This window comes from Hyperolius riggenbachi, chromosome 11, assembly GCF_040937935.1.
Source record: "Hyperolius riggenbachi isolate aHypRig1 chromosome 11, aHypRig1.pri, whole genome shotgun sequence".
Lineage (NCBI taxonomy): Eukaryota > Metazoa > Chordata > Amphibia > Anura > Hyperoliidae > Hyperolius > Hyperolius riggenbachi.
This window is the reverse complement of record NC_090656.1, coordinates 52,295,238-52,307,737: the sequence shown is the minus strand read 5'-3', so window position 1 is coordinate 52,307,737 and position 12,500 is coordinate 52,295,238. Positions and strand designations below refer to the sequence as shown.

The window sequence follows — 12,500 nt, the reverse complement described above, 5'->3', positions numbered from 1 at the left end:
TGCCTGGCAGCCCTGCTGATCCTCTGCCTCTAAAGGTGCGTACACACATGCGACTATAGTCGTTTGAAACGATCGTTCCCCAATCATTTCAAACGACGATCATTTTTAAAAAAGCAACCAACGACTATCTAGCTCGTCCGTCGTTAGACTTAATAGTCTAACGACGGACGAGCTAGATAGTTAAAAACTAAGGATCTAGCTTGGCGGATTTTTTCCAACGACGATCGTTGGAAAATGGTCGTTCGTACTAGGCTTGACATGCGCATTTCGCTATTTCTTTTCATTTTCTTTTCATTTTTATGCGCAAGCGCAATAGTTGCTTTACGTGATGTAACTTTCGTTCTAACGATCAGATCGTTTCACACCTTTAAAAGCTAACTTTACTTAGGTTGTTCTTTCGTCAATTAAAAGTTAGTTCGTTGTTCACAGCGAACGATCGTTGTCTTATGTGTGTATGTAGCTTTATACTATTAGCCTTAGCCCCTGAACAAGCATGCAGCAGATCAGGTGTTCCAGACTTTAAAGTCAGATCTGACAAGACTAGCTGCATGCTTGTTTCTGGTGTTATTTAGATACTACTGCAGAGAAATAGACCAGCAGGGCTGCCAGGCAACTGGTATTGATTAAAAGGAAATAAAAATGGCAGCCTCCGTATAATTCTTACTTCAGTTCCCCTTTAAACTATTTTTTTTTTTAGTTACAGCTGATATAAATCCTAAAATAAATCCGCAATGCTCCTACTTCCTGATTCATGGAAGCAGACATATTGTTAACATCCTGTGCTTTCAAATGAGCTTATCTGCCATCTCTGCTGTGGCAGTCATGTGACACAGGAGAGATCAAATTACAACTTGTAATTATACACAAATGAGGGGGAATTAGACAGGCTAAGCACTCTAAATGCATACAGGGTGCATTTCTCTGTTTTACTTCTTTCCTGTGCATACTGTGAATACTGGAGTCTGTTTAATTTCATAAAATATATTAATTTATCAATTATTTAGTCAGTGTTTGCCGGCTGTAAAACCTTTCTTCTCCATAATTTACATTCTGAAAGGTATCTCATGGGATGATCTCTTTAGTGCCGGCAACCTGCATCGCTGAGGAATGGTTGTGTGTTCTGAGCGGAATAGAAAAAACTGGTCTCCCAGAATGCACTGGGAGAAGACGGGCACATGGCTAATCGGCTTTGGCTTGACATCATTGGAGGGGTGGGGCTACACACCAATATACAGCAAAATAAGTGTGTCTGATTCTTAAAGGGAACCTAAGGTGAGAGGGATAAGGAGGCTGCCATATTTATTTCCTTTTCAGCAATACCAGTTGCCTGGCTGTCCTACTGATCATGTGTCTCTAATACTTTTAGCCATAGACACTGAACAAGCATGCAGCAGATCATGTACTCTGACTGGTTTTACTGGATTATCCATATGCTTGTTCCGGGGTTTTGACTGCCAAAAGATCAACAGGGCTGCCATGCAACTGGCATGTTTTACAAGGAAATAAATATGGCAGCCTCCAAATTCCTCTCACCTTGGGTTCCCTTTATACTAGGAGAATTAACATAAAAGTGAGTATCTTGATTTATTTACTGCCTTCTTCTATATGTCACTACAGTGCCTCTTTAAGTCACACATGCATTAGTATCATAGGAAGTGGCTATATATTTTAAATAGCATGACCTTAAAGTGAACCAGAGACGAAGCACCCTCATGTATTTCACCATATATATCAGTGGGAACATTAGAGAAAACACCTACCCTGCTCTCTTTTTCATTCATCACTGCTCAGCCTGCTTGTTATCAGCCCTGATAAATTCCCTGACTGAACATTGTCTGGCTTTGCTCAGGAATCATTATAGCTGAGTCTGTTTTCTCAGATGTCTTTTCAAGCCCAAGCCTGCCCCCTTCTGGCTCTGCTATAATGACTCAGCTATAATGATTCCTGAGCAAAGCCAAACTGAATGCTCAGTCTGTGATTTTATCAGGGCTGATAAGAAGCAGGCTGAGCAGTGAAGAATGAAACAGAGAGCAGGGTAGGTGTTTACTCTAACTGATCTATATGGTAAAATACATGAGGGTGCTTCGTCTCTGGTTCACTTTAATTAAAGATGCTAGATTGAAGGCTCTAGATGAAAGTCGGCGCACACAATCTAGCGCTCAAACGACATTACCGACAAAGAGAAATGACAAGTTTTTTTAAATGATGTTGTTCATACACCTCAATATTCAAAAAGATTATGTTGCTTGAATACTCCGCACACAAGTGACGCTTCATACGACATGTGCACATGCTGGAACAATGTAGTTTGAATGACATTGTACACACCCGGCAACTGCACGAATCGATATCTGCCCGATAGTCATTTAAAGTAATCTGCCAGTTGGATTGGGCAGAACACCCAATATCAATGGCTTATCATTGTCCTTTAACTTTGTTTAGCTACATTTGTATAGCGACTGTCATGTGATACGGCAATAGCCGTCATTCGTTGGCATTTATATGACATGAATACATACCTTAATGTTAAGGTGAACGTCTGAGTATTTACCTGTAGTCTGCTTTATTTAAAACTTTTTTTTTTTGTTCTGGTTGGACGTTCATATTAAATACTATGATAAATGCAGAGCTTAAAACAATTGACCTTCACAGTACACTACTAGGAATTGAAATTACCAGGGCTTAACCCTGACTAGATGGCTATGAAGTGTCATGGGACTTGCCTTAAAGTCCACCCCAGAATGGAGACCAAACTATATCCGCAGATAGCTCAGTAATAAGAATGCTGAAATGTTAACTTTTTCAGTGACATGAGACTCCTGTAGCTAAAGGTTCTGATTTTAAACATTTGGTTACCTGACTCAAAGCAGCTAAGTTGAAGGCGTTTATATCAGGTTGTGTACAAAACGTTTGTGTGGCTTGCATCATTAAGGTAGGCATACATCTAGCGATTCTGATTCAATCGACAAAGTAATCAACTTAAGGAATAGACTTCAGTATGGTTAATCGAAAGTCGACAATATCCCAATATACGATATCCTATGCAATTTACCTTCACTAATCGATCTGACGGATGTTGTGTCTCCATGCTTTGAATGCAAAAATCGATTCATAGTCAACCAAATGACTTGTGAACAGTAGCCGATTCTTGTGTGATCGACCGATATCTTGCATCCTGCTCAATCGACTAAGCTGGTCGATTCGATATGAAATCAGCCACTTTTCATCACTTGGGAATTTTGGAGCACACCCGATTCTCTCTCGTTTCTATAAAATAATCGAATAGTGGATAGTGTTCTTCCCATAAGTTGTGTTTTTTTTTGTTTTTTTTTTTTGGGCCGGTGGCATTCAAAAGTAGTACTCGGGTGGCATGAAAAAGTAGCTGGGTGTGGTGAGATGAGAATTCAGGGCCAGTTCTTCTCTGCACAACTCTGCTTACAGCAGAGGAGGGGGTGAGCTGATGAACAGCCGGGTGCTCACCACAACTAGCCGGGTGGAGCACCCGGCTAAAAGAGCCTGGGGAGAACACTGGTCGATCGTACAGCCAAATCGGTAGATGCATGGCTACCTTTAGACTCCAAGGGGTGGGGCAGAGAATGAACTTAAAGGTGATTCTATCCTTTATCAGTGGTGGACTGTGTTGCAGAAAATGGCTGGTGAATAGACCAATATGATGATGTACTTTCAAACTGAATGCTTTACCACCAAGGCACAACATTCTAAGTGTGGTAGAAGTACCAATGTATGACAGTAAATGCTAGATTGCAGAGAAATGAGAACTGAATCCCAACAGGAGAGTACTACCGTAGTAAATACCCTCTATTCCTGTTATTGGGTAGTCATGACAATTTTAAAAAATGGTTTATTTTTGGTGTGTGACACAATGGGAAATGCAGGGAAAGTCCACTGGTGAAAACTTTGCTGAGACTTCCTCATCAGAGCATTTTCTTCCTGTAAGTTGGCGTTTCTCAATCTTCTCCTCAGGGATGCCTACAAGTCATGTTAGGGATCTGAGCCATTTCCAGAATTCATCAGTGAATCACAGTTTTAAAAAAGCATTACAATTGTTATGTTTTGATTCTATAAAAAGTTCTAAGGTGACCCACCAGTGATCCTCAAAGACAGGCCTGAGAGATCCCAAAGGGAAGACTGGTACCTGAGAATAAAGCCTGTGTTCAGTAGCCCATCTATATTTCTGCACTGACAGCCTTCTGCTGCCTTTTAAATATTCATCTCCTTTTTAAACCTGAATAACAAGATGTCTTCTTTGTCAGGCTAATTATCATATTCTCCTTTGCAGAAAACTTCAAAACAGATCTTTCTCTATGCATCAGATTAAGTTTGCCTTTAGGCTGAGATTCATACATATGCATTAGATTTGAATATACCGTGTATTAACAGGATTGACTGAAATTTTGTTTAATGTGTGCTGGATGAAAAACTCATATTGGGTGGAATTCAGTGTTCCATTTCAGTATTAAAGTAGTAGAAAAGGTCGGTTTGCACACCATGAGTATACCGGTACCGTAATTTATTCTCAAATCACATGTCAACACTAAGGTTAACAATTGTTTCGGGGCCACTCAGGGTTACCTTTCTTCAGAACCGTGCAGACAAAAAAAAAGTTTCAGTATTAAGGCCCATACACACGTCGGATTTCCGCGAACGACGGGTCGTTTGAACGTCCCGTCGTTCCGTCGTTCGCCCGCTAAATCGGGCGTGTGTACAGACTATCGTTCGTTTGATAAGAGTGAGTTTGAGTTATCTGCCGGGCGGATCGCTCAAACCCACTCTTATCAAACGAACGATAGTCTGTACACACGTCCGATTTAGCGGGCGAATGACGGGACGTTCAAACGACTGGTTGTTCGCGGAAATCCGACGTGTGTATGGGCCTTTAGCCTCAACTAGCGGAGTGGTATAATTAACCAGTAGTTGAAGATTTCAGGATGTTTAATAAGCCTCCTAGTCTTATTGTTTCTTTCTCTCTCTCTCTCTCCCTCTCTCTCTCTCTCTCTCTCTCTTTCTCTCTCTCTGCAGGAGTACTCTCAAACCCTCTCCCTGTCTCTCTGTGCAGGAGTACTCTCTCTCTCTCTCTCTCTCTCTCTCTCTCTCTCTCTCTCTCTCTCTCTCTCTCTCTTCCCCCCCCCCTCTCTCTCTCTTCCCCCCCCCCCTCTCTCTCCCTCTCTCTCCCCCTCTCCCTCTCTCTCTCTTCCCCCCCCCCCTCTCTCTCCCTCTCTCTCCCCCTCTCCCTCTCTCTCTCTGTGCAGGAGTTCTGTGTGTGTGTGTAGAAGTTCCAAATCCAAAAAGCTTTATTGACAAGACCAAATACATTTAGCATTGCCAAAGCAAGACAAAACATTAACATGGGAGGTTGTGGGAATAAGGGAAGGATATAGGTATACAGTCCATAGGAGTGTGGAAGATGTAATGGATGGTATGGGGGGATAAGATATATAGTCCATAGGGGAGGGGGTATAGGTATACAGTCCCCGAGCCACTTTATCACTTCTGCCTTATGACATGGTGCTCCATCGTGCTGGATAATGCATTGTTGTTCACCAAACTGTTGTTGGATTGTTGGAAGAAGTTGCTGTTGGAGGGTGTTTTGGTACCATTCTTTATTCATGGTTGTGTCTTTTGGCAAAATTGTGAGTAAGCCCACTCCCTTGGATGAGAAGCAACCCCAGAGTTGAATGGTCTCAGGGTGCTTTACTGTTGGCATGACACAGGACTGATGGTATCGCTGACCTTTTCTTCTCCTGACAAGCCTTTTTCCAGATGCCCCAAACAATCGGAAAGGGGCTTCATCGGAGAATATTACTTTGCCCCAGTCCTCAGCAGTCCATTCACCATACTTTCATACAATCTGGCCCTGATGTTTTTTTTTTGGCAGAGAAGTGGCTTCTTTGCTGCCTTTCTTGACACCAGGCCATCTTCCAAAAGTCTTCGCCTCACTGTGCTTGCAGATGCGCTCACACCTGCCTGCTGCCATTCCTGAGCAACCTCTGCACTAGTTGCACTCTGATCCCGCAGCTGAATCCTCTTTAGGAGAAGACCCTGGCGCTTGCTGGACTTTCTTGGACGTCCTGAAGCCTTCTTAATAAGAATTGAACCTCTTTCCTTAAAGTTCTTGATGATCCTTTAAATTGTTGATTTAGGTGCAATCTTAGTAGCCACAATATCCTTGCCTGTGAAACCATTTTTATGCAACGCAATGATGGCTGCATGCGATTCTTTGCTGGTCACCATGGTTAACAATGGAAGATCAATGATTTCAAGCATCATCCTCATTTTAACATGTCAAGTCTGCCATTCTAACCCAATCAGCCTGACATAATGATCTCCAGCCTTGTGCTCGTCAACATTCACACCTGAGTTAACAAGACGATTACTGAAATGATCTCAGCAGGTCCTTTAATGACAGCAATGAAATGCAGTGGAAAGGTTTTTTCAGGATTCAGTTAATTTTTATGGCAAACAATGACTATGCAATTCATCTCACCACTCTTCATAACATTCTGGAGTATATGCAAATTGCTATTATAAAAACTTAAGCACCAACTTTTCTAATTTACAATATTTCCAAAAGTCTCAACTTTTGGCCAGGACTGTACTCACTCTGTATCTGTGCAGGAGTACTCACTCTCACTGTGCAGGAGTACTCGCTCCCTTTCTCCGTGCAGGAGTACACCATCTCTCCATGCAGGAGTTCTTCAGATGTTTGAAGTGATTACAATACAAAACATTTGTTGCAAAAAAAAAAAAAAAAAAAATCAAATTTTTATTCTGTTATATAGCTTTTTTTTTAATAAGATTATATCATACTGCCACAGTTGCAGTTTTAAACCTACACTCTCTTTTAAGCTATAAAGCAAAGCAGAAATGATAAACTCTCCTGCAGTAAAACCTTCTCAAGCTGTATCTCACTGTTTCTTGGCTTTTTAAGTGCTTAAGAAAACAGGATTGGGTACTTATCCGTTAGCTGGGCGCATCCGGCAGGTGGCGCTGTTGATCTTAATTCCAATCATAATTACTTCACGTCAACCTGTGAATGTAAACGCCGGATGCGCCCGGCTTAAACAGATCAAGCCGCCGGCTTGCTTTGTGAGTGTCTCGCTCTCCTCCCCCTCTTGCCCTCTCTCGTATGAGCCTTGGGGAGGGGACATGCGTGTCCCCCCAGAGTCGTTCGTCACAGCATTGCGACGAACGACTCTGGGGGGACACGCATGTCCCCTCCCCAGTGTTCTATAGGAGAGAGGGCAAGAGGGCATTGCGACGAACAACTCTGGGGGGACACGCATGTCCCCTCCCCAGTGTTCTATAGGAGAGAGGGCAAGAGGGGGAGAAGAGCGAGACACGAAGCAAGCCAGCGGCTTGATCTGTTTAAGCCTGGCGCATCCGGCGTTTACATTCACAGGTTGACGTGAAGTAATTATGATTGGAATTAAGATCAACAGCGCCACCTGCCGGATGCGCCCGGCTAACGGATAAGTACCCAGGATTGTATTCTCAGAGAAGCTCTTTTGCATAGATAAATGAAGGTGTTTTTTTTTTAACTCTTCCTGTACTGGAAAACAATAGGAGACTCTTCTTTGCTACTAATGTTCTATTTCTTAGCCGTACTACAATTCATTACCTCATACGTTGATTTTCGCTTCAGGTTTACTTTAAGTGGCTGAATCACAGATCTTTATGACTTTCTTCCTGCAGCCTGGTTCTTATCATTAGGTAATTGTGTTCAGACACAAGTTAATTATATAGGATAAAATCCTTTTCACTTATGTTGTGCGACTTCCTATACATGCAGCTACAATTAGTTGTGCATTTTAGCAAATTCTTTTTTAAGTACTTCCAAATGGCCAAGAAAATGACAATTACATTTTTAAGCTACAAAGTCTAAACACTAATCTGTCTGGAGGATTTACTTGCATGTGTGTGGTCAATTGTGGTAGAGAAGTAAAATGTCCTCATTATGGAAGGACTTCCTTGTCTGTGTTTGGTGAAAGCAAAGAGGAAGTGGCCCGCTGCTGTGTGCTGCATGTTTCATGTGTTCCAAGCAGACGTGTGGCCAGTTATGCTAGAGAAACAAACAGCCTTTTCAGGGTTTTTTTTATCAGAATAAAACTGTATGGGTGGAGGGAGAAGCCCAGACAATCTGTCTCTGATCGTTATTCAAAAATAACCAATAAAGTTGTGTGACCAGCCTGGAATGTGTCCTTATGCAGTTAAAGGGGCACTATGGAGAAAAATTGTAAAATGTAAAATATGTGCAAACATATACAAATAAGAAGTACATTTTTTTCGAGAGTAAAATGAGCCATAAATTACTTTTTTCCTATGTTACTGTCACTTACAGTAGATATGAAAAATCTGACAGAAGCGACAGGTTTTGGACTAGTCCGTCTCTTCATAGGCGATTCTCAGGGATTTATTTATTTTCAAAAGCAGTTAGTGAATGGCAGTTGCTCTGTCCAACTGCCAAAAAACTGTGTACCAAGCAAGGAGGCTGGCCTGCATCATTATTAAAAATCCTTTTTAGGGAATATCTTTATAAAGAATAAAAGCCTCGCTGAGAATCCCCTATGAAGAGATGGACTAGTCCAAAACCTGTCGCTTCTGTCACATTTCTACTGCCTACTGTAAGTGACAGCAACATAGGAGAGAAGTCATTTATGGCTCATTTTACTGTGGAAAAAAACATACTTCTTATTTGTATATGTTTGCACATATTTTAAATTTTACAATTTTTCGCTGTGGTGCCCCTATAAGAACCCATTACGCTGCATCTCATCAGATTGCCATGTGAGCATGCAATCTAAAGCGCTGTATCCACACTAGAGAAAACTTGGCAGAGGTGACTGATAATGAGAATCCTCTGCAAAGATTCCAGCGTGTGGACGGCAGCCTCCGACCCCGTCATCGCTCTGGCCATGCTACGACAAAGAGGATTGTTCTTCCCACCAACCCTGCTGCTGCAATAAGTCACACCTGCGCTGCTCTGCCAACCCCCTCCTTTTAAACAATACCAGTTGCCTGGCATCCTGCTAATCTTTTTGGCTTCAGTAATGTTTGAATCACACACCGTAAAGAGACACCGTAACAAAAATTGCATCCTGTTTGTTATCATCCTACAAGTTCCAAAAGCTATTCTAATGTGTTCTGGCTTACTACAGCACTTTCTACTATCACAGTCTCTGTAATAAATCAACTTATCTCTCTCTTGTCAGACTTGTCAGCCTGTGTCTGGAAGGCTGCCAAGTTCTTTAGTGTTGTGGTTCTGTGATGAACTCCCCCTTCCAGGCCCCTCTATGCACACTGTCTGTGTGTTATTTAGATTAGAGCAGCTTCTCTCTTATCTTTTACAAGCTGGATAAATCTCCTCTGAGCTGGCTGGGCTTTCACATAGTGAGGAATTACAGACAAGGGCAAAGCTGTTTGCAGGAAGAAAAGGGCAGCCTGAAACTTCAGTGCATGAGAACTGCAGGGGGAAAGAAACACACAAATGATCTCTTGAGATTTAAAAGGAAGGCTGTATACAGCCTGCTTGTGTATGGATGTATTTTCTATGTGTAGACATACTGTACATCAACCTACTTCCTGTTTTGGTGGCCATTTTGTTTGTTTACAAACAAACTTTTTAAAACTGTTTATAACCACTTTTAATGCGGCGGGGAGCGGCGAAATTGTGACAGAGGGTAATAGGAGATGTCCCCTAACGCACTGGTATGTTTACTTTTGTGCGATTTTAACAATACAGATTCTCTTTAACAAGCATGCAACTAATCTAGTCAGACTTCCCTCAGAAACATCTGATCTGCATGTTTGTTTAGGGTCTATGTTTAAAAGTATTAGAGGCAGAGGATCAGCAGGACTGCCGGGTAATACGCATTGTTTAAAAGGAAATAAATATTACCCTTCCATATCCCACTCAGTTCAGGTGTGTTTTAAGGGGATAGATCTTGTATAAAGCAAACCAGTGCAATTCCATAGCTATCGTAGTTTTTCTTTTTGGCAAATAACAATCCAAGTAGCGCCAAGTTGATTTTTACTATTACGTTGTTCATAAAACCAGCCTTGAAGCCTTTGTTCATGCCCAATGTTTAATATGAGTTTATTATTTATATTAATAAAATGTTTTTTCAAAATATATTTTAGCTTTTGTAGGATAAAAAAAGAATAACCTGCTGCGCCATCCTATGGCTCGGGAGCCAGATGTGGCTCTTTTGATGGCTACATCTGGCTCTCAGTTAGGGGTTTATTCACTAAGCTACACTGCTCAAGCAGCACCGCTTAGTGTGACAGCACAAGTAACCTTTTCATTACAGCTGTTGTGTGCACTACTAACTTACTCGCGCTACCCCCAAAACGAACAGCTGCTCCAATTGTTCCACTCTGAATCCTGTCAGTTCCAGTGACTTTGTAGAAAGAGATCCCCACACTTGGGCCAAAGTGTCCGACAAATTGAATCAACCCCCAAGTAAGCTAGCAAATTGTACAAGCTGTTAATCAGTATTTCTCCTGTCTGGCTCTTGGGGAAATTACAGATGTTGCTGAAATCCAAGAGAAGCTGAAGATGTGTCTGACACTTCCGCTGCCCGGCGGATCAACTGTATACATATCACCATAACAGGGACGTGAGCCCTACTGTCCCAGTTTGAAACTTATATTGTATGGCTCTCACGGAATTAAATTTTAAAATATGCGGCGTTTATGGCCAGAAAGGTTCCTGACCCCTGCTATAGATTGTCAGGGACCTGCCTTCCTCCTGACTGACGGTCTGTCTTCCTTAGACCTCTTTCAGACCAGCAGCTGACAGGCGGTGGATTCACCACCTGTCAGCTGCTCTCCTGCCCTGGCTGGTTCTTGTTAGTAATTGGTACTGCAGCTCCCCATGGAGTCACATCTGGGCACGACCTGTTGAGATTGACTGCGGTTGGGTAATGCCTCTGCTTGTCAAACACTGACACGCGTAATGTTACAAATGCTGCCATTCAGCTGCATTTTAATTACACCCAAATGGCGCTTGTGGCTGGCAGCCAGAACGTTAAACTGTCCGACAAGCAAGCGGATCAGTCGTCCGTCTGAAAGAGGCCCCGTCAGTCTCAAGACATGAATGCCAATAGCTGGGAGTTGCTAGGGATCTGGCTCAGCAGATATTCTCCTATTTTGTTCTGTAAAACAAAACTGAATAAAAAAAGTTGTGTTTTATTTGTTTTTGTGTTGTTTTGTTTTGTTTGTTTTTTACAGTAATGTTCATGCATATTTTAAAGTCATGCTCTAATAGCATATAAAAAATTCCTGCCTTGTCTCTGCAGTTAATACCTTATTAACACATAGCCTGAAGTGACCTGATTTGATTGGTCAATTTTCTTTCATTTCAGGGACCTCTTACAAGGCCCATTCCACCATGTCGCTGTCTATGCGGCCACCAAGGGTCAACTCCAGATCAATCACTAGAAGCCAATCGTTTGCTGGAGTCAACTCAAGTTACGAAAAGACTAGGTTTGTATGTTTGGTAATTACAGTATAACAATGAATATGGGACAGGCAGAATATTTCTATTTCTAAATTTAAAATCAATATTTTATTTTGATTTTAGTTTTGCTGAGGGCCTATTTCCACTACACGCCGATTCTGGATGCGAACACATGGTTGTGAATAGAAGATGCAAGGTTCCTCAGCACACCAATATTCGAATGCACATAATATTTATTGTGCCAGTTTCCACAAGATAGACCAACAATTGTTTCGGGGGCCACGCTGGGTCCCCCTTTATCAAAGCACCCTGCGTGGCCCCTGAAACAATTGTTGGTCTATCTTGTGGAAACTGGCACAATAAATATGATGTGCATTTGAATATTGGTGTGCTGACGATCCTTGCAACTTGGATTCTCTATGTGACATTGCCTATGTCGCTTCGGCAAGCATGAATAAATTGTGTGCATATGTTTCTTTACCTGCCCAGTGATGGATGGTGTGCCGACTTCTCTTTGGGACTTTGCATGGTTGTGAATTGAGCTATTTCCATTCAATAAAATTTTTGGATGGGATGTGGAAAAAATCTGGATGGTATGCTGCATTTTTCCGCATCTGGATGTGAATCGCAGCTAATGTAAGTCAGTGGGGCCGTATATATTTGCGTTACAAACGTGTAAATTCGCGTTTTCGAATGCGAATTTAACCAGCAAGCATAGCGTCATTTCCTTTTGCCTGTCTTCCTGTTGCTTGGCAGTTTTCAAATCGATACACAAATTGTCACGTTAAAAATGCTCTTAAAACCACATGCATTTTTAAAAACGCATTTGTATTTCCAGATCCAATCCGCAATGTGTGCTAGTGGAAATAGGCAGTTCATTGCTTAGGTTTAAAGGAAACCCAAAATGAAAGTATACAGATGAGATAAACAATTGTATCTATCCCACTTCTACTCTTAAAAATGACTTTTTTTTTAATTTTCATGATTCAGATGAGCTTGCCAGTGCACTCTAGCTTGCAAA

The 12,500-nt window shown here is 41.8% G+C and overlaps 1 protein-coding gene across 8 annotated transcripts in view; it reads left to right on the top strand.

Annotated features, from left to right (window-relative positions):
• The window catches only part of RIPOR1 (RHO family interacting cell polarization regulator 1), a 220,626-nt gene that overhangs the window by 114,118 nt on the left and 94,008 nt on the right, over positions 1-12,500 (top strand). For 7 of the 8 annotated variants that reach the window (XM_068260733.1, XM_068260727.1, XM_068260726.1 and 4 more), the window contains exon 2: positions 11,385-11,505. In XM_068260733.1, coding sequence (XP_068116834.1) covers positions 11,385-11,505 — 121 coding nt within the window. Of the gene's footprint in view, positions 1-8,499; positions 8,643-11,384; positions 11,506-12,500 lie in introns of those variants that run through there. The other variant, XM_068260731.1, reaches the window with a different exon arrangement.